The sequence below is a fragment of the Orbicella faveolata genome, unplaced genomic scaffold (assembly GCF_042242905.1).
Source record: "Orbicella faveolata isolate gen_17 unplaced genomic scaffold, um_ofav_v1 contig_3, whole genome shotgun sequence".
In the NCBI taxonomy this organism is placed as follows: Eukaryota; Metazoa; Cnidaria; class Anthozoa; order Scleractinia; family Merulinidae; genus Orbicella; species Orbicella faveolata.
In genome coordinates, this window is record NW_028301558.1 from 21,685,608 (window position 1) to 21,710,690 (window position 25,083).

General features: G+C 40.0%; 1 protein-coding gene and 1 pseudogene across 4 annotated transcripts; one reads left to right on the plus strand and one right to left on the minus strand.

The window, feature by feature from the left end:
* Positions 1-820: 820 nt before the first annotated feature.
* Positions 821-19,832, plus strand: LOC110054855 (protein mono-ADP-ribosyltransferase PARP14-like; annotated as a pseudogene). The gene is made up of 11 exons (XR_016210026.1): positions 821-1,289; positions 3,288-3,403; positions 4,064-4,340; positions 4,906-5,199; positions 5,651-5,890; positions 6,587-6,823; positions 7,102-9,380; positions 13,947-14,171; positions 15,745-17,249; positions 18,027-18,344; positions 18,504-19,832. The product of XR_016210026.1 is annotated as a protein mono-ADP-ribosyltransferase PARP14-like (transcript).
* LOC110054890 (E3 ubiquitin-protein ligase DTX3L-like) lies at positions 19,126-24,922 on the minus strand. Of its 3 annotated transcripts, none has more exons than XM_020761259.2 (4): positions 24,631-24,769; positions 20,750-20,971; positions 20,065-20,332; positions 19,126-19,771 (listed from the first exon to the last, which is right to left on the minus strand). In XM_020761259.2, exons 1-4 carry the CDS (start codon positions 24,647-24,649, stop codon positions 19,702-19,704), a joined length of 579 nt encoding a protein of 192 aa, XP_020616918.1. In that variant the 5' UTR covers positions 24,650-24,769; the 3' UTR covers positions 19,126-19,701. The 3 variants fall into 3 exon arrangements, with proteins under 3 accessions (XP_020616918.1, XP_020616917.1, XP_089154958.1); XM_020761258.2 differs by having other exon boundaries at positions 20,750-20,974; positions 24,631-24,757; XM_089298832.1 differs by having other exon boundaries at positions 19,126-20,332; positions 20,750-20,974; positions 24,631-24,922.
* Positions 24,923-25,083: the final 161 nt, after the last annotated feature.

Genomic DNA, 25,083 nt, shown 5'->3' on the forward strand with positions numbered 1-25,083 from the left:
CATACTTCAAAGAGTCATTTGAAGTGATGTTTGTACGGGAGAAAAAAAATCCAACAAGTAAACTAGGTATGAGGGAATCAATGAAAGGAGACTTTATCCAAAGGAAAGGGTGGGGAGCAGGTTTTGCCTTAGTATTATCATTATGTGAGGGGGGTTGAAATTAATTTTTGCTTAATGAAAGGGGGTAAGACTTAGTTTTGGGGCATATTTCACCCATTTCCCAGCCCCACCCCACCCACCCCCCCTCCCCTTCAGGCAATTATTGCACAGTCCCTAAGAACTTAAAATCCTTATTCACTACACCTATTTCCCCTTGCCTAAGAACGCAGACGGATCTCCCGCTTTAACACACAGGCCTAAAAATAGACCCGTCTTTAAAATATCATGCAGACACTGCTGTCGTTGCGGATGTTGACCTATCTTTCCGAGAATGTTTGATTACATTTCTTAGAAAACACCCAGTAATATAATCTAGCCACTAGACCGTGGAAATAAAATTCCCTTTTCACAAGCAAATTTATTGTCAATGATGATGTCACATGCACAACTTTGATATGATGAAAATTCAACAGTTGGTACCTAATATTCAACTGAAAATCGGAGTAAAGGTTTAATACCCTGATGAAAGTTGAATTGTGTTGATAATCGTTGAAATCCTTTAGTGACGTGTTATTCAAACCAAAGCGCCATGATAAGCTAAATTTAAACACTTGACTCCATATCACACGGACACGTAGATATCACGATTCGGGGAATCCCCGTAGACAAGGTAAATTAAGAAGCCTGACCTCATGCCAACCACGGTAAAATAGTTACAAATGGAAAAGAAAGGGTGCACAAACATAATATGGATGCGGAATTTTACAGATATCTTTTAATAGTCTAAACTGGGAAAGGAAAAGCAGACCCGCGTTTGACGACATTTCAGAACCAGTCGATCAAGGTGCAGCGACTGAACGTCACTCCGGGTAACCAATCAGCCTCCAACGAAAGTGAAACCTGTCCATTTTACAGAAACCCCCGTCCTTGAACCAATTTACATTTCCGCGTTTCTGTAAGGATCACTATATATTGCAAAGAAACATGTTTTCAGTCATTCTGTAAGCTTGGCGCAGTGTAGGTGATCGGCATGGAAAGCGCGCAGATTGTGGTCTCCGGGTTTCCAGAGGGAACGACCAAAAGCCAGCTTATGATTTATTTTCAGTCAGAAAGAGAGTCTGGTGGTGGCGACGTAGAGAGCATCGAAATCGATAGAGGACGAGCCTTTGTCACTTTCGAAGACTTGGAAGGTATTTGGTCAAATTTGTTTTGTAAGGGTTGAATGGTCAGATGTATTGCATTTTAAACTTTGTAATTCAGCAAAGTGGACTGACTATACAAGAAAACCGCGTAGTACATGTATAAACACCTTGAAACTCTATCGTTCTGAGACTTCCGCTTTGGTTTCGGTGGCTAAAGTAATAGTGAACATTTTTGTCTTCACTTAAACTTCAAAGCGCATCGATTGCATGGAAAATATAACTACTACGAATCCTCATAAATTCAGAATAAAACTCTGTAAGAAGTAGTATGCCGGAGCGGCTATTGCAACTTTCCTTCGATACTCTTTCCGCTCCACAACCCCGATAGCCAGGCTGAGCTGAGGGAGAATGGCTAATCAGAGCTAAAAAAAAAGACAGAGCTGAGTAATTTCATCGCAACAACTCGGGTCATTTCTAGGTTGGAACGTGACTGAGGATCATGGAAATAAAGAGTCTTCACCATTGTGAATTATTACTGATCCATGACTTCAATGAAATTGAAACTGAACTAAATATGAAAGCGAAAGTACACATGTGCGGTTTATTTTTTTACATCATGCTTGTATCGATCTCATACAGTCCTGATTTGAGTTCGGCAAAAACATGAAAACCAACGCAAGCATTATACTGACCTTTATGTCTGATAGTTAATCCTATTCACGCTGGCCTATTTTTTAATTTTTTAAGACCGAGCGGACGGACGCGAGGCGGGGGGGGGGGGGGAGGGGGGGGTTGAAGAGGTCGGTAGTGGGGAGAGGGTGAATCACCCAGCCCCTCCATCATGGCCGTCACTTTAATATGTTTAAAAGCGATGATAGTGAAACTTAAAGGGTATACAGTACGTCCAAAATACTTCATGAGGCTAGCAACATGCCATTTTGAAGTCAAATCGCTTGGCATCCAGGCAGCCGACATCTCTGAAGCCACTCAAAATTAATCACAACCAGTCAAATTATGCCTCAAGTTCTTTCTTGAGAGAAAAAAAATTCTTAAAATTTGGTGTTAAAGACATCAAAATTCCAAATTTGGAAAACCACGTCTATCAAAATACGATTGTCATAGAAACATACGTTCTGAGCAGAGTGAAATTGTTCAACGAATTATAAATCAAACAAAGCCCAAAGTCTCTTTCATCCCATGCCCATTCCTAAAATGTGAAACAGTGCTGACCTCTGCTCCTAACCCTAAAACTCTATCCCCCACTTCCCTTCGACGAAAATGGGGAAAGGGAGAATTGGGGGAGAGGTACTGTAAATCCTCAAATCAGCCCTCCTCCTCCTCGAATAAGTGCCCCCTTCGAATAAGCGCCCCTCCCATCAGCCAAAATTTAATATTAGCGCCCCCCCTCCCCCCATCTTGTGGACGAGTAATTAAGCAACAAAGGATGTAGAGTTTTTGCCTTGTTTAATCACTCTCGTCCAGCCTTTTTTATACTATCATTAGCAATTTACATCTTTACAATACAGTAAACATGTTTCTTTTTTCTAAGTTGCATCTTGCAATTTCTTTTTTCAGTTTTTGAACACGGTTCAGGCCACGATTTGGGAAAAATTAAATAAGCGCCCCTTCGATTAAGCGCCTCCCTCGCGAACGAATAAGCGCCACTTCGTCTTCTCTTAAATTTGAAATAAGCTCCCCAGGCACAAATTTCGGGATTTACGTTAAATGGATAAATCAGTGACACGAGCCACAAATTGCAGTCGAACAGTAACTTGAGGAATCGCAAATGGAGAATCTCAAACGAAGAAAAAATAAGAGATTGGTTACTTACAAGGTGTGGTCGTGGATTTGAACGGGGATTACCGCGAGTGCCACGAACAAATAATTAGTGGCAGGGTGGAGGACTGGGCTGAGGGACCTCTGGATTACAATTATACCGATGTCCTAGTCAACCTTTTCCGTGAAAGTATGAATTATGTGTCCTTCAGCTCGTATCCACCTCTTGTTGATTTTCAAAAGGCTCATTTAGTCCTTTTTCTGTTATAGCCGCCAAACGGGTCGTTCGTCGACGTAACCATCGTCTCCAGAATTTCCCACTTCGTGTACAACTCCTACTTGATCCAGAGTCCCCAAACACAGAAGATGAGGACGGACCCAACAATGTAAGTATAATTGTCACAATTATGGTACATGTCCACTGTTAATTAAATGAACTACACAATTTGTCAATGCCAAATTGACTTAGAGCGCGCGTCACTTCAGTAAATGCCGGCAGCAATCAAACCAAACAAACAAGAAAAAAGACGAACAAAAACCAGAAAAATAAGAAATACTTGTATTGTGGGCAAACAAGTTTTAGAACACCTCACACAGAATTAAATTTTCATCGAAGAATGCGTAAAAATGAAACACTAAGTTGAATTTCTCACAACTAAATAATGTTATTTTTAGAGTGATTTCCTATGTAACAAAATGATTAGTAGATGACGTCTTTCTGGTGGTTTGGCTCACCCTTGATCATTGTAGATATCGCAGTAAACTAATCCAATATAAATTGCTTCTTGATATGGTGACTGATAATTTGTATAACAAACTAACAAGCTATCAGTTCTGCTCTTCTCCTTCCGTGCTTTATGCAGGAGAAAAAAGCGCCCTCTTTCCTACAATCCTACAAGATCAAAGTAGGTAATCCATCTAAACCTTCAATTGATAAAAATTGCCAATTGTCTGTGCAAATCTAGGTTTTATCGTAATGATGCATTTCTAGATGACAAATTTTTTACTTTAGACCAAAGTGACACCTCCCTATTCTTTAATTGCAGGGTTTAGACAATCCCCCAATGGATTGGAAAAACAGACCATGCAGCAAACTGCCAGCAACATTTGAACTTTCTAGTATTACTCGGAAGAGACGCCAACGTGAAACATGCCCGTCCCAACAGTGCACTATCAAAGTAGCAGGGGTGCCGGCCGGTACGTCACAGGACCTTTTGATGTACTACTTCGAAAACCCCAGACGATCAAACGGCGGTCCAGTGACTGGTATTGACATGAAACCTGACCTTCAAATGTGCCTGGTCACTTTTGAACTTCCTGAGGGTATGTTTAATTACCAGACGGTAGTTTCATTGTCATAGGTTAACCAATTACAGGGTGATGGTCTTAAAAGCTTCCTCTCCTGGCTCCAGAGGATCAAGAAAGGCCCGTTTTGAATGATAAGGTTAAGTGAAAGGGGCAGGGAGGAGCGAAACCCAGGAGAAAACGTGGCGGAAACCCTTCGAGGGGAAACAGGGGCGGGAAGAGGGATTCCAAAGTCCCGGGAGCCGGTAAAGTTGGAGGAATTATAATATTACTTATTTGCAAAGTGAAAAGTACCAAGGAGTGGAAACAACTAAAGAAGGGACGCGAACTGGAATGACTCGCGTACGGAAAGCGGAAAGTTAAGACGCATTGCCTCCCTACCATTCTCTGCAAAAAATTCGTTAATAGAATAACAAAAGAAACAGTTTTATCTCACAAGTATCACGCTTGAAATTTGGCCGAGAAACAGCAAAAACGCCATGCCAGCAACGTTCTTGTAGCCAACAGTTTCCTCGGTAAAAATAAAAAATAATAATGAAAAAAATAACAGTACTTTACCATGTCGAATATGCATCACTTGCAGACGCGAAAAGAACAGCGGAGAACTCCCCACATAGTGTGGCTGGCCTGCGGCTCCATGTCTCTCTACTTGAGGAGCAGGAGAATGTCATTGCGGATGATCATGAGGAAGTTAGCGGCTCGGAAGAAGAGGCTGGCGCTGAAATTACAATAATTGCTAGCGGTATTCCACTTTCTAGCAGCGAGGACGCTGTGCGGTATTACTTTGAGAATTCAAGGAGATCAGGGGGAGGTGAAGTCTGCGACATTGATTTCACTCATGACGGGAAAGCTTTTATTACCTTTACTGCCGTGGAAAGTATGTATACTTACCGTCCTCGTAAACAAATGGTCGATGATATCATTTTGATACAATTCTCAATATAAACTTGACAGTCAAAATGCAATAGGCTCACTGCTGAACAACAAGAGATACAAATATCCTTAATAATCCTTTCTTTTACAAATTAATCATGCACATGGCTCGCTCATAAAGTTGAAACAACGAACCTTTTTGAAATTCTGTTTTACTACTGAATATGAGGTACTTGGTTATTCAAGCTATCAAAAATGCATCTTTGACTGCAAGTTACACGGATTAATGTATTCCACGAAGAAATTGCAGGAAAAATGGTCAATGGCTTGTACGTTTAGAATAAACCCACCCACAACAAAATTATAAATTTAGAAGTAAAAGTAATGTAATAGATTGGTTCAGTTTCCATGTTGTTGTTGTTGTTAATTTTTGTATTGCGCTTATCTCCCAACAGATTTACAAAAGCTCCTTCAAGCATCGCATTTCATAAATGGAAAGGCTATTTCAGTGGAAAGGCTACCACCAAAGAAAAAATTACCGCCAGACCCCTTTCGAGTCTACGTTCGAGGCCTTAATGAGAAAACAACAGAAGACTGCCTGCTGTTTTACTTGGAGAAATTTAGTAATGCAGAGGTTAAAGAGGTGATTCGCGGTTGCGATGGCAAAGCGATGGCTATATTTGCCGCTGAACCAGGTAATGACTGGCAAGTTCTCTTTCTACTTAATTATTTTCACCAGCAGCTGAACATCGAATTCAGTTTATGAATGGTTATAAAGCATATAAAGCACAAGTGGTTCAGTAGCGACCTTTCTCCTTATTTGTCGTTGTCTTATTAGCTTCAATGAAGTAGTAGTATAACTATCGTCCAGCAATCTTGGGTCTGGACAATAATACTTGTATTGGGTAACATTTCCCCCAGTACAGGTATAACTTTACCCTTCCAGAGGACTAAAATGTGGAGGCGCAAGGGGTCGGGAGAGGTTGAGCGGTAAGGCCGCTCTCATTGTCCGCCCACTTATTGTCCGGCGTGGCAATAAATGCAGAACCCACACACCATTTGCCCGCTGATCACATTCCAAACTGTATATCTATCAATTTTTGCAGAATTCCACACTCTTAAAGACAGCATTCTTAAATCCAGTTTGTTCTAAATGATGCTGTTGTGTTTTTGCTAGAGATTTCTCAAGAACGGATACTCGTATTTAATTACGATGTGCGTAGATGGGAAAAAAAAAATCGTTACTCCAGAATGATACCTCCGGTCAACAGACCGCCTAAAGCTATAAGAAATTCTCGGCAACAGCCTGATTGTAACCACCTGAAGTAGAAATAACATGCGCAAATTATAGCAAGTTGATTCATGCTCAACATGTGTTATATTTATTCCAGACTTTAAATCGCTTTTCGACAACGTTCACGGTGATGTTAGAGGCCTAGAAGGATGTAAACTTCGTTTGGAGCATGCGCCTGTATGCTCTTGTGTTTTAGTCAGCGGACTGAAGGACGACACTACAGAGGATACCATACATCTGTATTTTGAAAATAAGAGGAATGGCGGTAATGTTGTTAGCAAAGTAGAACGTGAGACGAAAAACAGTGCCTTGGTTTATTTCGAGGATCCATCAAGTAAGAAAACTTGAAGGTTTTTTTTATCGTTTATCTTCCCATGCTATAAGCTCGCTTGAGAACACTGACAAACCGATTAGGCTTTGAATGGATCAAACAACACCTTCAGAAGGCAAAACACGAATCAACTACAGATGACGTTTCTTTCATTGCCTTAAAAGTTTAGTGTCCGAGAGATGTAATAAACATGGTTATTGATGCATTGCAGGCACAACATGAAAAGTTTTATCAAAATAAATGATTCCCCCTGAAGTCACTTCTGTGTCATTTAATTACAGGCGTTCATAACGTCCTCCAAAGGAAACACACCCTTGAAGGAATTGAACTAGAAGTACAGCCATTTTATCATTTCCTTGAGAATGCAGTCACCAACAAAAAGGAAATACCGTTTGATGCCCATCTCTTTGAGCACATTAAAAGGAATCATGGACATGAGCTCCAAATACTAACCAACGAAAACAAAGTCGAACTGTTCATGGATGTAAACAAATCTTTTCTCATCATTTCGCCGTCTGATAAAAGAAAGATCTCTCAAAAGTCATGGCAAGACAGGTCTGGAAGTTTGGAAAATTTTTTACTGAGCTTCAGGAAAATTGAAATTCCACTTTCTCCTGAACTGTTTGATGAAGTATCAGAGCGGTGGCAGAAGGATCGTCCCAGAAAAGAGTCCTCCACTGATGTTATAAATTTCAGTAGACATGACCTATTAGTCCAGATCCTTGGCAAGGAGGACCGCGTGGATGAAGATGTGCGCAAACTGCAGGACTTAATCCTTGCCGTCGAAGAAGACGCGGAACTTATGAATTCAAAAGTCAAAGTGATCAGAGAGGGCATTCCAAGGTCTCGACTGCGTTTGCTGGAAATGACCGGCATTTGCCAAAAGCTTCAAAGAGAGCAGCGACAATTGAATATATCTATCGATCTAGACAACGAAACGCTGTGTTTGGATGGTCCCAGAAACCTTCTTAACGAGGTGCAAGCTGAACTATTTACATTTATGTCAAAGATGATTGAAAAGACCATCGAACTTCCGACGAACATTACAAGAGTTTTGAAAATGCCATCGGTGTCAAGTGTCATCCAAGATCTCTTAAAACAGAGTGGCGTACAAGCGATTTTTGTGCGCGATCAATGCAGCAGTTCAAATGAAGTTCAAGTAGTCAGCGCTGACTCACATAACGCAAAAGAAGCAGAAAAAGTTTTGCTGGGTGCTATCCAGGAAAATAGCATCCGCCTAACTAAAGAGAATGCTCAAGTGCTGGACAGTCGCCCATGGAAAGATTTCCAAACATCATTGACTTCCAAGTTTAAAGTTGACATTCTCGTCCAAATCCCATCAAACACCGTTTGGGTAAGCGGAATTGCGAAGGACGTAAAGCAATGCTATGATCAAGTTATAGACTTCTTACAAAAGAACACCATTCTACGTGATACCGTCCCGTTGGATCATGGGTCTACACGGTTTGTCTTCGAAAGACTGAGCTCAGAGATTGAAAAAATTAAAAGAGATCTCGCCTCTTGTTCTATTGATGTGAGAATGTCCTCCAGCTGTAGAGGCATAGACATTTCTGGTACCACTGAAGGGATTGATAAATGCCTTCCAAGACTTGTTGATCTAACAAAAAATATTCAGAAAGTCTCTGTTCCAATTGACAAGCCAGGGATGACAAAGTTCTTTTCTCAGGGTAAAGGGCCCAAATCTCTGAAGACAATAGAAGACAACAATAACTGTATCATCATCACAAGTGAGCGAAATTGGAACACAGCATCTTCAACAGATGAAGCAGGTGTAAAAGAAATGGAGTCATCAACTGGAGGATTCATATGCAGCTACCTCACTGTAGAGAGGAAGAAGATTTCTGTCTTCAAAAGTGACATAACGAAACATCGTGTAGATGCTATAGTAAATCCGGCTAACGAAGAGTTAAAACACATTGGAGGTCTCGCCGCAGCCATAGTTAAAGTGGGTGGAACAGAGATCCAGGATCATTGCAAGAGGTTTATCGAAAAGCACGGCCTACTCCTAGAAGGTCGAACATTTGTTACCCCGGCAGGAATGTTACCATGTGATCGAGTAATTCACACGGTTGGACCTAAATGGGACACAGCAGCAGAAATAACTCTCAAAAATGGCATGAAAACACTGAAAGAACGTCTTCTTGAGATGGCAATCAGAAACAGTCTCAAAGAAGCAGCAAGTTTGAGGTCCATAGCTATTCCAGCTGTCAGTTCTGGCCAGTTTGGCTTTCCACGTGACCTTTGTGCAAAAGTCATCTTAGATGCTGTTGTTGATTTTTGCAAGGCAAATCCATCTTGCAATTTATCGGAAATTCATCTTGTCAACCATGATTCACCAACGGTGAAGGTGTTCGTGCACGAGATGAGGAACCGATTTGCCGAGGAAACGAATTTCATCCACAAGGAAAATCCCGCTCCAATGGGTTTTGGGGTTGACGTTGCGAGCAATCCACGACAGTTGCATCAAGCTTCAAGTTCTTTTAAAACACCAGAGGGCATTCATATCGCAGTTAAGGTTGGCGACCTTGCCCAAGAACAGGTAGGAATTTACAAATAGGAGTAGACTCTCATTATTGTATTCAATTTCTGTGCGTGCTAGTTGAGAAAATAAACTAAGGACATCGAATTAGCCTCTGATCTGATCAAAGTTAACAGACAGACAAGTTAGCAATGAGCCGGAGGTAATTTGGAACACTATGGTCTTAAAAAATCATTTCAGAGCGTCATTTGTTTGAAGAGATATAACTTGACTATATCAGTGGCCTGATATATTTCAGCAGCTTCTACGTTCGATGAAACTTTTGTCTTTCATCAAAGACTATTTTGCAACGCGAATGCAACTCCAGTTAACTTGATCATTTGCATCTGCATCTCATTTTGATGAGTAGCTTTTGTGTGCCTGATTATTTTCCTTCCACAAGCGTTGGCTATTTTTAGTTCTATGCTATGCAGTCTTGCCGTCTTGTTGTTTTTATTTTCTTTTACACCGACGAGAGAAACACCCTTGTATAGTGTTTTTGAGTTATTTTTTTGTAAAAAAAAATACCTCTTAGTCGGCGCGTCGGGTATGTTATGGACGGGTCAATGGGTGAGTGAGTGAGTGAGTGAGTGAGTGAGTGAGTGAGAGATGTATGTATGTCACACCAATCAGATTGGATCTACTATAAACAGCCAATCAAATTTCTTGTTGTAAAGGTAAATGGTATGTGAGAAGATTTGATCCCGATACAGTTCAGAACGGCCATATTTATTCTTCTATAAAAGAGGAGGAAGTATTCATATGTTGGGTTTACTTCGACATTTTCTGTGGGTTAGGCTGAGGATTTTAGTTAAATGAACGAGATGAGCCTTGAGGTTTGAAACAGTTCGTGAGTTAGTAGTATGCAAATGCAACGAGATATTTTTATTTTTAGTTACAAAGGTAACTTGATACTTTTGTTTTTCACAAGGAGTAAATTCAATTAGAGGTCACGAATCGTCGCGTCTAGTTCTTAGGACATGTTTTAGAGGGGACGAAATTTTAGATTTGAAACAGTTCTAACGTTTACAATAGTAAGTGCGGGTAACAATTATTTTGTTCTTGTTGCATGCAAATATAACGAGACATTTTTGTTTTTTAGTTACAAAGTGTAATTTGACACTCTTGTTTTTCGCAAGGGAGTAAATTCAATTAGAGCGGACGAATCGTCACCACTCTTTCCCACGAGATGTTTGCTATCTTTAGTAACAAATGGTAACTTAACACTTTTGTTTTTTATATGGGAGTAAATTCAATTAGAGCTGACAAGTTATCGGCTATTGTTTCCAGGATATTAAACAAAAAAGGTTTCGTTTCTGGACGGTTTTTACGTCTCTGCAGTAGCAGTTTAAAGGAGTAGGTCACTCCAAAAACCGTGTATTTTTTCCATCACCAATAAAAAGTTCACATTGAGTTGAGTTACTCACCGTTGTTTTAGCTTCTGAAGTGGATGCGATCCCAATGAAAAAGAAGTGAAAAGTTCGACACCGGGAGCCGCTATTTTGAAAGGATCTTGAAGGCCAGGCCGCATATCCGGGACGTCATTCCGTCCGAATTGGCGCAAAGCTCAAAGGCTAATGCTCTTCTTTTCTGTTCTAAATTCAGTTCTGAGCTGAAAAATTTGGCCCGGGCTGTAAAACCGGAACCGAAAAGGATAGGGAAAGAGGAGTGACTTTCCTTAACTTGCCTAAAAAGAACAAAAAATTGCCAAAGAAGTGGTTCGAACAGCTACGTCGGGATGAGAGATTCATGCCAAAAAAAACTCGAAAATGTGTATGTGTGCAACGAGCATTTCACAGACGACTGTTTCAAAACTCAATACCGATTTGAGCTTGTGGCTGGAAACACAAGAAGGAGGTCATTGAAGAAAAATGCTTTCCGACAATTTTTCAACGGAAGGCCCTTGTAAATGCACGTATTACAAGCGAACGGCGCATCGCAAGGAACGAAAAGAGGTAGCTATCAGTTATACTTCTCATTTTTAAAAACATTTTTGCCCGGCAGAACTGTCGTTGACTTGATTGGGTAAATATTATTTCTGCGCAAGAAATTGAAGCTCCTCGCTGGACTACAGGGCTTGAATTTCAAGAAAAAACCTTGGGGCTAGCTGGCCCCTAAGTTTTCAGGTTTGGTCGCCAGCACAAGTATTTTAGTCGCCAAAAATTTTCGGACCCTCAGGCAATATATTTTCACGAAAAAGACGCTAAAACGGCGTGAATCACGGGTCAGTTTCATGTATAATCAGTTTGCCGCTTTTTTTTCTATAATAACAGGGAAAATGGCTGAATGAAATTCTTTTCATCATTTACCAGTCTTACCAGTATTTATAAAAAAAGCTTCTATGTTACAAGCTTTAATTCATTATATTTCGTAGACTGGCGCTAGGGTTTTCGTGTTTTCGTGTTCATTGATGCATAGCGACTGCATGCGTTTTTTGGAAGTGATTTATTAAATTTCTTAGGGTACCGTGGGAACTTCAAATGCCCTGCAGATTTCTTTAAAATTACAACTCAAACTAAGCCGGTACGGTTTTCTTTTATAGAAAAAGTATTTTTTTCGCTGTATAAATCTCTTGTGTGGGCCAAAATCAGAGCATGTTTAATAATCGGACTTGACAGCCAGGGATGAGTTAGAATACTTACAAATTTTTAAATGCTATCTAATTTGATTTGGAATACATCGGAAGAAGTAGTTAACTGCACATCAGTCCTATCTACATATCGACAATTACCGATAACAACTCCTGCTATAGCGAAATCCGATATCCGCATGTAAATAATATTTTGTCTGAAATGTGTTACAATTTGTTTTCAATTTTATCAGCACGATTCATCATTAATTAAGGACAGTGTTTTTGCATTCACATCATTTTTGGGAATTACAGTTGCTAATGAAAGCAAATCTACGGTAAAAAATGAAGCTTTAATTTTACTGCATGCTTTGTCAAGTAACGAGGCGAGTAAACACGACACATGCGATACGGATAAACACACTAGCAGAGTGAATTTTCCTTCATCAGCTGATGTTTACGCATGTAAAAGTTCCGTAAACTCTTTTCTTCTATCCAAAATCTATTACATATGCTTAGCTTTCCAACAATACATATTACAATTCTCACAAAAAATCGTATATAATGATAAGGAATGTCGTCAATTTCACATTTCACGTCAAAGACGTCGATTTCACTTCGCATCTTACATGTAAAGTCATTGCGTATTTCAGAAGAGAACACGTAGTCCATAAGTGTAAAGAAACCTGGCAAACGCGTACGAGCACGGACAAAAAGTATCCAAATTTTATAAGTAAAAACACGGACTTGTGAGGTGGAAAGCATTCGCTCGATTTAAACACACCATTGAAAACTCGTCAGTTTCTGTGATACCAGAACTCCCTCCGCATGAAAACACCAGTAAAATAAAAATGGAGACAAATCAGGTCAAAAGCATTATACTGGGGATTTATTTAATCCACCAATTCAATTCTGAGAGCAATATACCATTAAAAATAAACTTCCTCTTCCGCTAACTGCGTCCATTGCAATTGTACTGTAAAATGTACCTTCCATCTTGGTGACCTACTCCGGCTGTTCTCGGCAGCAAACACATTCTCTTTGCGTCGGCATGGTTGCACATCTCTCACAAGTACACCACGGAGCATTTTCGAACCAATCGTTCCATTCAACTTGATTATTATCATCCCCGGAATCACTAGCACGTTCTAGCTTCAAGCGCAGCCATACTAAAGCTCAAACGAACAAACATTCTCGGACGGAATGACGTCAGGGATATGCGGCCTGGCCTTCAAGATCCTTTCAAAATGGCGGCTCACGGTGTCGAACTTTTCACTTCTTTTTCATTAGGATCGCATCCAGTTCAGAAGCTAAAACAACGGTGAGTAACTCAACTCAATGTGAACTTTTTATTGGTGATGGAAAAAAATACACAGTTTTTGGAGTGACCTACTCCTTTAATAGTTTTATTTGATGACATTCATTTCAGTCCGATATTTTTAAAGGTAAAAAGTATGAAAACTGTTCAAATGTTCTTTGAAGACTGCGTGGCACCAAGTTAAAGTGCATTTAATTAAATCAGACTTTCAACGTGTCAGAGGTTTTTTTTCTCTTTCTTTCTATTTTCGGTGAAGTTGTGTTGTGTTGTGTAAAAAGGTAAACTTACAACTTGTATAAATTGCGAAAAAGTCTCTAAATTAACTTGAGTATTTTTGAGCAAAAATTTCTCTTGGGGGTTGGATGGGTTATGTGATCGGTGAGCGAGGGAGTTATAGATGTGCGCGTGTCACACCAATCGCAGTGCGGGTTGTATCAAAGAGCGAATCAAATTGCCTGTTAGAAAATAAGATGGTATCTACATTAACCTGGAGACGTGTCAGATTACTGTAGTTTGTTCAGTGAAACATTTTATGGCTTACTATTGAGCTATCTTACCATGACCGATGTAACATCGCAACCAGAAAAACTTGTCAAATTAACCAAATCATTACTGTACCATGAATGCTTCTATCTCCAAAACTTCACAGAAAAAAATAACTCTTGCACGCCTTGCGTGCCTATGTTTTTCTTTATGCTAGGCCAACATTCTAGTTGGAACAGCATCAGGAAACCTCAACCTAGACCAGAATCCTTGTGCAATGGCTCTTAGCAGGGCTGCTGGCCAAGGCATGCAGAGGGAATGCAGTACAAAACAACCAGTCGCTGTAGGTGATATCGCTGTGTTAAGCCAAACAGGAAGATTGAACTGCCAGGTTGTCATCTTTGCGATCTGTTGCGATTGGAACAATGGTCAAGGAAGAAAGGTATCTCGATGAAGACAATCCTTGCAAGAACTAAAACAACTTTTTGTTTAAGAAAATTAAACGTCTGAGCAAGGAAATAAAGGGAAGACAGATGTGTTTGAATCGGTTATTCCAATCATTAGGCCAAAATTAAAATACCACGCGGGTGATTAAAGCATCTGTAGTAGTAATTTGTGTAGTGGTGTTGTTAATCACAAGTTTTTCATTAGACGTTCTTATTTTGGGCCATATATAGACGAATATCCTCCATTTGCCGCCAGAATATATATATGTTATTTGCCGGCTGGGAGGTCCGTATGGTGAAAAACTGTGACCGAGGTCTTGAAAATGCTGCCCGAGGCCGCAGGCCGAGGGCAGCATTTTCAAGCCCGAGAATGCCGGCAAATAACATGTTTATTTTTTTTTTTCTGCGGTAAATTGGTTTTACAGATTACAAATGGGTTTGTTTATGCAACTCTTGTCATTGAATCGGCTTGCGCGCCGTCCACTAACGATTTGTAAAAAATCTCGGCAACGAGCGAGTAACTCAGATAGTAGACAAAGAAAGATGTATTAAAAAACAGCTTGTTTTCGAACTACTTTGTGTTAGTTGCATTTATTTCACCAGTTAAGTTCTCCAAAATTGTTTTTGCCGTGTGAAATTTCGTGCGAAGTTTAAAGTTTTACTACAAAAACAATTTCTGTCAGTCGTTGCTTTTAAAATCACTTGAAATCAGACTTTTCTACCGTAAATTGAATAGCAGAAAGCGGGGAAACTCGTTAAGTGTAGTCCACAGAAATTCTCCTAAATACAGCAACGATCAGAGAGGTAAACTCGCCTGAAATTGACTCAAATTTTACGGCGAGAGAAACACAGGATTACGCGTCATTACAGCGCTAAGCTACAAACAACCAAGCAAACTCTCACAACTTCAAAACACTCAATTGAATTTACCTACAGTGACTTTCCTTGCCATTCTAAAGTGAACAGAGATAAACTGGCGGTGACTAATCGTCGATGGACGTGTAAAAAAGGCAAAAGATTGACGATTACCGCTAACTTTTAGAAGCGAAATTTAGGCAGCGAAGAAAAAATCCGGCCCGTGGGCCTTATCGTAAAAAGCTGGACCGGTCACGTGCGCATGATTAGCGAATCAAGTTCGAGGATTTAGGAATCTGGCCCGCTCAGATGCTTGATAAAAAAATAAGATCGAACATTTGTCCGCGGACATCATTTGTCCCGTGAAGCGAACAATTTTCCGAGAGCGAAGCTCAAGGAAAACTGTGAGTTTTGAGAAACAGATAATGTCCAAGGACAAATATCTCAGCATATTCTCGCGCCAAATGGCGGCTATTGTGTTTAGTATCCTTGAAATATTTTTTGAAACACGCGCAGTTTTGAAAATATGCTGGGGCATATTCAGTCATGTGACGCGTTTGGTCAAATAGCGCGCGAGCGAAAATATTTGATGGATTAGAAAAGAAAATATTCCCATTATATTGGAAAGTAAGTTGCTAATATAATTAACATATTCAAAACCAAGTTAAGGTTTAATTACTCTTGAATCACATGATTGATTTCAAACAATTTCAGACTCTAAAGGATCTCTTGACGAAGTGTCTAAAAGAAGGAGAGAAAATGAACATGACCTCCATTGCTTTTGCCGCCATTGGTACGGGTACACTTCGCTTTCCTCGAGATCAAGTTGCCGAGATCTACTTTGATGAAGTAATAGCTTACAGCCAAAGGAACCCCTCAACGAAAATGAAAGATGTAAGGTTTGTGTTGCACGACAAGGACAGTTTAACTGTCCAAGCCTTCAATGTGGAGTTACAGAAGAGATTAAAAGGTACTGTCCGCATATCATCACCTGGTACTACAACATTCTCTCCGGTAATTGAGCGAAAGCCAGATCACTTGGAAACAAATGTAGGACCCCTGTGCTTTCAAGTTCAACCTGGTGATATCACCGAAGAGTCCACAGAGGCCATAGCAATTATCTCCAATAATTCTTTAGATCTCTCAGTAGGTCAGGGAGCCGGAGCTGCAATCCTTCAAAGAGGAGGTGATTCCATAAGGGACGAGTGCACCATGTACGGTCCTCAAGCTCCAGGATCCATTGTTGTCACAAAGGCTGGAAGATTAAACGCAAACTATCTCTTCCATATCGTCCCGGTGGAACCCCTCACCGCTAAAAGCATGAAAGCCTGCCTGTTGACATGTCTCCAAGAGGCTGAAAAAAAAAAGAGTAACATCCATTTCATTTCCTGCTATTGGGACAGGGATCCTTGGTATGTCGGCAAAATCAGCTGCAAACACAATGTTGTCCGCGGTTCGCACTTTCTCTGACCAGCAACCTGCCCACATACAGCTTATTAAGATGACGATTTTCCAAGTAGACATGATCAAAGATGTCCGCTCAGCGATGTATGAAGTATCAGGCCAAAAAACTCCTACAGAACCGGGAATGTTGCAAAAATTTGCCAAAAGTGTGGCACGTCGCATTGGTCTCGGAGGAACGGGAGAAAGCAGCACTACCCCAGAAACTCCAGAAGCTGACAGCAGAAAGTTAGACCTCGTTATATTTGCTGGTTGTGAAAGAGATCTTCATCACGCTACAGAGGCAGTCAAGGAGGTGATGGCAGATAATTTCAGTCAGCGGATTATAAAAAATGAGGTAATCAGAAATTTGAGCAAAGAAGACATGAGAAAAATTCACACTCTTGAGCTACGCTACGCTGTGGAGGCAACTGTGGAGAAAGAGGTGGACCGAATCGAGTTACGTGGCCAACCAGAGGATATTCTCAGCGTCATGGGAGACATTCACGAACTTCTGGATAAAATAAAGACAGATGAACACGAACGCATCCGAGCTCAAGTGGTGTCGAAAGATATCCAGTGGAAGTATAAAATCGGAGATACGTTCGTAGAATACGAAAGTCACCTAAATGCACAAATTGAACTTGCCTATCACCAAAGGAGAAAGACGATGACGATCCATCAGGATGGAGAGCAGTACAAAATATCTTTCGTTGACATGACTGAGGAGGACGAAAATGGTCAAAGAACAGACATCAAAAGAATTGATTCTCGCAAAGGTGGGTAGTTAACTTGTTGGAACTAGTGAAAAAGACTTTAAATTATGAGGGCGGAAAAGCAGACTTTTGGATCGTTGCGACATAATTACTTATTTTATATAAGAAAGGAAACCAATCCAACTCGAATCACCGGTGACTTACAATAACCGACTGTGGTAGCTTTGCATCTTAAAAGGTACAAAAACACGAATAACAGAAATTTTTTGTGGCGGCGCAAAGGCGGTTTTTTTGTTTTCTCAAAAGAAGGAAGGCTAATATTGATCGCGCCCGAGCAGAACTACGAGTAGAATTTCAATGATAATAAAATCATTGCATCTATGTTTTTGTCCGGTCAACGTCTGATCGTAAAAGTCTGACAGTAATTACAGCATTTTATAGTGGTATAATATGGTATTTTTTACGCTCAAAGTCCCAGTCCATGAGTGATTTCTGTTGGGAAACCGTTAAAATTTGTTTCATTACAGGGTGCGCCAGTGACCTGGACAGTCCAGTCCAGGTTCCATGGAACTTTGGTAGAGTTTCGTCCGCGAACACTGACCAGGAACCGAATCGTTTTCTGTTCGCCCGCGAGACACTTAGCTTTCGCAGTGCTTTTCTCCACCAAGGTGTATAGGTGCAATTCCAATGAATCGTATATACTGAGAGGAGCCCCTACGCTAGACAGGAATCCCATCTGGGGGATGGAGAAGAAATATAATGCTACCGAAGCTGGGGTTAACTCCAGCGGTTGGGACAGTCTGGTTTAATGCTCTTTTACTCTGTTTTACCTCTCAATAGGCCTTCAGCCCCCTGACTACTGGGATCCTCAGCCACAAGACAAGAAGATGCATATTGTGGAACTTAAACCTTCCACACATGCGCAGGAGTACAAGAAGGTCAGCGATCTGTTCAGTGGAACCTGTTCCAACCGCATTCTAAAGCTAGAGCGAATTCAAAACCCTGCTCTATATGGTCTGTACGCAATTCAGCGGCAAAAGATGGACGAAGTTAACGGTTTAGGAAGCAACGAAAAGTTGCTGTTTCATGGAACAGCAGAGGATAACTGTAACGCAATCAACCACAAGGGCTTCAACAGAAGTTATGGCTGGCAGAAGAGTAAGTTAACAACTTAACGTAATATGCGAGCTCTTGATGCGGGCTCAAATCACGGTCTACTTATTGGTTGTAATGAGGAGCTCATACATATCGACTCCTGCAGTCAGACATTGAAGCTTTCTGAGATGTGTTTATGAACGAATTTTTTCTTGACCCTAGATAACCTTTATGGAAAAGGCGTGTATTTTGCGGCACAAGCTGACTACTCTGCAAGATCTCAATTTTCGCCACCAGGTCCAACCGGACACCGACACATGTACCTCGCCAGGGTCCTGGTCGGTGAGTATACAGTCGGGAGGCCGGACATCCTTGAACCGCCAGCCAAACACCGAACGGATCTAACAGATACCTATGATAGCGTGGTTGACCAGATTCCTAATCCTGAGATCTTCGTCGTATTTCAAGACCCACAGTGTTATCCCGAATACCTAATCACCTTCCAGTGACAGCCAAGCGTTATCTAGAGTTTGTCAAGGTTGCTCCCTGAACAGTTTAAAAGGAAACCATTTTCTTCTTTTGAGCTCGTTGTTTGGGGAGATTAATTCAGTTTAGGTTCTCCCTTAAAAGTACAAGAAAGAGGTCGTGTCCTTTCAAAGTAGTTGCCCAATGCAGTAGGCTATATTAGTTTTCCGGGTATTGGACTTGGAAGTACTGCACGTATATAGCTTGCAATAGAAATATATGTAGAACTCGTGCTAATATTATAAAAATAGCTTTGTTTGCATTTAAAAAGTTTTCCCCATATAACAAGCTCCAGTACATATAATTTCAGTCTTGTAGATTTGTTTTTTTTTTTTTTTTTGCATGGCATTGCTTTTGGACGAAATGAGATTGTCGCTTATCGTGGAAATATCGCCAAGGTTCGGAGAAGAGTACTATACTACGTACAGTCCTATACTTAATGAGTAGCCTAGTCAGGTCTGTGATGTCTGGGGCGCCGCAGTAAGTAGTTAGGCAGTAGTCAAGTTTCCTTTGTTTTATCAAATTTTATAGTGGTCGTCAAATGCAGTCCGGCTTAAGTGCGCAAGTCATAATATGAGCCGCGTTGCGACATTCCTTCCCATAAGTTCCTCTCCTGAGCTCTAGTTCAAAATAGCTATGCACATGGAAACATGAAAAATGCTGCTGTTTTAATATTTTACAGTAATACCTATAACAAAATATAACTCATTTTACCGCGTATAGAGGCCATTAAATAACAGTCGTAAAAACAACGGCGATGAAATAATCCTCTTCTAGACGCAAAATATTTTCAATAACGTGGTGATTACCCTCTTAGTGAACCAATATGCCTAAAAAACTATATCTGCGACGAAACGTTTTTCGTCTCCTTGTCTGTGGCCCGTAGGAACCAGAATCAACGGATTCCCTTTGCAGCGAGATCTTCTTTGACTCGTCGAAGATAATGCGGGTCGGGGTAACCAAAGCTGTAGGAGGTAAACGAAGATTGTTACATTAATCAACACAATAATAAATGTAGGGAAACTAGTAAGCGCTCTCCTTTATCTATCATTTTATTGTCGTTGACCTGGGGTTAGAAGAGTGCATGTGTAATCCCCAATAGCAGTTTAGTATTTCAATTTAAAGCAACAACAAACGAAAATAGCATGAACAAAGGAATTAAAAGACAAAGAAATCACAGACCACATCATTCAAATCACAGTTGGAAATAGAATTAAACACCAAAATGAATGGGCAATAAAGTAGTAAGACTTCATACCCATGGGCTCCTCCGTGCATGTTGGTCTTATGATGTATATCATTCCACGTTATTTGATTCGAAAGTCCTGTTGTTATCGAGGTCCCAACAGTAAACACCAGGCGTGCATTAAAAGCTCTGTGTAATAGCTGCAGGACTTCTCTGCCCTCGTTGTTATCAGGAAGATAAGCAGTACGGTGTGTGCCACTGTAATGCTGACCGGGATTCGGATGTTCTGGACCTTGAATTCCAGATGGAAAGGAATACTGAATGCAGATGGTACCACACCCTGGCGATGAACGACATGAAAAATTGTATTACTTGGTCATTATCAAGGAATTACCACATTTAACCTGGTCAGATATTCCTGCCAACAGTTTTTTTTTTTTTTTTTTTTCCTGCCAACAATCTTAGTTATTAGTTCAATTCCCGGAGATTTCAGCCCATTTCTAACGGCTATCGGTACATTTTGTAGATTGAGATCTCACTTACCAGTTAAAAAGCATTATTTCTCAGCAAACAATTAAATTTTTGACCAGTTGTCAGATATCAGTTAAACTCCGACATTCTGTTCCAAGAGATTTCACGGCTTAATTCCCAGAACCTTCCAACAGTAACTCTGGAAGGGGATGGGCGCGAACTTGTGAAGCCCAAGATTTAATCATATGAGCAAAACTAAAGTCAAAACGGAGAGATAATGACTTACCATAGTGACCTGGTAGACTAGATGGCATGGAGGACCAAGTCATCTGTCCAGGAGGTTGATTTCCCGTAACAATGCCCTGTGGCTCTTTACAAATGGGGCAGATGTTGAGTATACCCAGCGCTCTCTTCAAGCAATCTTCGCAGAAAACATGTCCACACTTTATAGTTCGAGGGTTTACCATGGTATCAAGACATATCGGACATCTATGATGCAAAGTCGCCTCTGCTGAAGAAAATTGGAACAACACCTACTTACAGTCTTAATCGTAATCTGCAAACAGAGGGAGGTGAATCTCAATATGACATGAGAGAGCCCGACTGTTTGCCGAATGCTGTTGTACTTTTTCCTCGAATGAAATGAAAACTGCTCTTAAAGAATGAGGGTGGTAAAGGGGCGGTATAGATCACGTTTCATGGAAAATAAAGCAGCCCTTTCACAATTCACGAAAAATACAACATTGGCATTTCACGCTTCACGGAAAATAAAAGAGAACGTTTTGGAAAATCACGGTTCATGGCGACTATCGAAATCACGATTCACGAGGAAAAAATTAGCCATTTCACATTTCACGGGAAAAAAAAAGGGGCCGACACGAGTCACGATAATACCCTTTACCACCCTCAAGAATGACAAGCTGTGTGATGCAATGAACAAAATGCAACTACTGTGAAATCTCTTACCCTGTTATTGATGTACCGGTAATGATTGGAAAATGTTCTGGAATAGGATAACTCAGCTGATTTGGAAATTATTTTTTAAAATATCTCTCTCGACGATAGTCGAACTGTCGAAGTCAAGCAAAGAGCTCCGTCTAATTTATATTCTACAGATGCAACCATAGATGAATAACTGCCCCGTAAGACCATGGCATTCGTCTAAATGAAACAGTTGTAACTTTTATTGCATCACAACTCTGGCTCACAATGTCCTCCATTGAACCTTCCATAACCTTAGGACAAGCTACTGTAGTGTGGCAACTGACAAACCTTGCAATAAATCTAAAGCCCGAGGTAAAATTAAATCAACACCGAGGTGCTAGCCTGTACGGAACAGAAAAACTCGTGAGTCGCTAGTTAGCGTGTGACGCCAGTTTCAAGGGAACCTGGCGCCTAGTGCGCGGGAATATCAGAACACAAAAATTGATCATCATTCTTAAACGGTTGCCAAGGTTATATAAAATAATGGGTTGATTGGTTTGCACATCGAAATGAACACAAGGGGTAACTAAGGTACTATATAAGGGTACTGTAAATTCTAGTCAGAATATCTCGTTTTCAAACAATCATCCACAGATGGGATGGCATCCAATGTATCCTCTACCCCAAAGCTGCATGAGCATCAGAGGGTTAATATTTTATGCTCCTAGCAGATGGGGGTGGTACGTATGAGCTATCAATAGTGACCAGGCAAAATGTGAATGTTGTAGTAAGAAAACAACACAAGTAACAAACACGACCAAGCTCATGCAGATTCTATATCAATTCAACCCTCATTCCCTCTATTTGGAGTTTCAAATTCTCAATGAGAGCTTTTCTTTTTAGTTGGCTTTTATCGGTCTTATTTTCAAGTACAAGTTGACAGCAGGTACATCAGTTTTTAAGTTTGTACTTAAAATTACTTGAAAAAAAAATCATGATCTACTCAGTGTGTACCTGTCATTTTTTTCAAAACATGGGATCTTTTAAAAATAGACCACTTTCAATATAATGAAATTCAGCTTGCAGCCAGGCATAAAGGACACAAACAAAGGAAATTGAATGACCAGGTCTATTCATTTCTTTTGTTTGTGTCCTCTAGGCCTCACAATCAAGCTGAATTTTAATATAACTATCGAAAGTGGCCTATTGGGGAATATATTCCCCCGCCTGGGCATTCACAGACCATGATGACTGAAGCCCTTAGACCAATCGTGTGCAAGAAAAAATATTCAAGATGAATGAGGATCATTGATGTTAAATAATCGATTGAACATGGCTTACTGCTCAATGCTGACTTGAAGAATATTTTTATTCCATTTTTTTTTTTTTGATTTTAAACTCAAAAATTAGCAAAATTGGATATCATTGCTACGTAAATGTGTAGGTTAGCTTTTGCATCATAATTAGATCTAAAATAATGCGCATAAGGTGGCAAAGTACATTAAACGACAGGAAAACAAGAAAACCCAATAGTACACATAATGATAACCACTTTTCTTGTCACTTAACGTATCTTGCCACCTTATGCGCATAATTGTAGATCTATTAACTAACCTACACATTTACTTGACAATGACATCTGATGATGATGAAACGTCATTTATTAATTTTGTTAATTTTTGTGTTAAAAATATTCCATCAAGCCTGAATTATTTATTTTATTTTTAGCTCTTATTAACCGAGCAGGTCTGTATGGGAGAATCTTAACCGAGGTCATGACTACAGACTTAACGCAGTGAGGTATGTATACATGACCGAGATCAAGATTCTCCCATACAGACCGACTAAGCTCAGTTAGTAATAAAGATGTTTATTATAAGGCAAACAAGAACAGTTTAATTCCTTTAATGTAACTGGTTTGTACTAGCTGACATTTTGCATGTGAACAGCGATAAGCTGAACTTAATTCTGCTAAAGTTTGCTTGTCCTCTCTACTTTTGTCCTCATCAGACTCTTTGGCACTTCCATGAATAAATGTTGTTAAAAGAAATTAGACAATGATTTTGCATTTTAGTTTGCAACTTTTTCACTGCAAAACATTACCAGTCTAGATGCCGGTCTAGATGGGAAAATCTAGACCACTTTCAATATCGATTTCAGCCAATCAAATTTGTGAATTTGGTTGTTCCCAGTTCTTGTGAGACAGAGCCATATAATAATTATTTGCAATAAAAAAACAAAAACAAAAAACAAAAAAAACAAAGAAATGTTACAATTATTAGTAAGCAAATAATAGAAAAAAATGGTGAGGGAGCCTAATTAATAACACTGGCCTTGTAAACTTACATGTAGGTTCCCTCTCAAGAAATCCAAGATGACTAAACCTATACTTTATTATAGTAAATGACATATTGACAAACCATATTGACATTGAACAGTGACCATGCAGCCCTACACCAAATCAGTCTTCCCAATGTAGTCACCTCAAGTTTACAATCAAACTTCTTCTAACTTTTTAATGTTTACCATATTATAAACATTTTGCCTGCAGGTAGTGGCTTAGGCAATCCTAGATTTAGTATTCTTAATATTTCTGGCTTCTACATGTACAATCTCTGCACATGACCATGTGCACAAGTTTTGTTGCAAAAGAGATGACATAGGAAACCATAACACAGCTGGCTTAACTGGTACGGTTCATTGAGCTTTACCATTTGAACAACATAAGTGAAGCCGGTTAATTGTTATCTCGGTGAATGCTCGAAGTCTCTTCTTGTCGCCATTTTAATGTTCTCGAAAACCAAGCAAACATCATATCAACAGTACTCATTACTCAGTGTTTAATCGTAATTTAGATTACCTTAAACTAAACTAATTAAATTTAGCTAGTACGCTTTTGTATCAGCGAACCAGTCGACGAAGTGGCCGGAATTGAAAAGCGAAAGTGAATAACTTCGGTCGAAGATATCAGGCAAGTCAATACGCGGCCACTTTTTAGAGCATTTCGTAGAAACATCGAGGCTCTCCACTCGAAAATTGTTCCCCTTATTCTGTCGAACTCACGACTTTCTTTGAAATTCAAAATAACGCCCGTACTAGCGCAGATTTTAACCTAAAGGCGACCAGCACATCATCACATCACAACTTAGCAATGGTTGTAATCCTTCATTTCAGTATGGCGCGTTTGATTAAATTCTCGTAGAGCCTTTCTTGGTTCTACTATTTTATTAAAATTCACCTTACCTTGTCGTGTGCCCATCATATTCCTGAAAAATCTGACAGCCTGTCACCGCTGATGCTGCTACACAAATTGACATTAGTCGGCGCCAAAGCGGAAGTCGAATACCGGGAACTCGTGTCTGGTTTCTCGGAAATCGCGTGTGTTCTCGCGACCAAAGACGAAATTAAATCGTGGATCGGATCACCAGATCGGATACGGATCGCATCGTCAAAATACAAAAACATGAAATCTCCAAATGAATCCATAAGCATATTTTTAGGTCGATTTGTTTGTTTATCCTCCCACCAAGAACCTTAATTTTCACAGTCAGAAAGTCTTCAGAGTAATTACAATAACAGTCTGCAGAAATATATTTTCTTTTTACTAATAAGGATATCTTAATTTATTTACTTTATATTTTTAGCTTTAAGCTGCGGTCCATAGTGATCCCATCGTTTCTGACTTCTCCAGTCGAC

Coding starts and splice junctions, on each gene's coding strand:
- LOC110054890 (XM_089298832.1), bottom strand. Junction 20,333..20,749: donor TAGTCTACCAGGTCACTATG/GTAAGTCATTAT, acceptor GTTCATCGCCAG/GGTGTGGTACCATCTGCATT.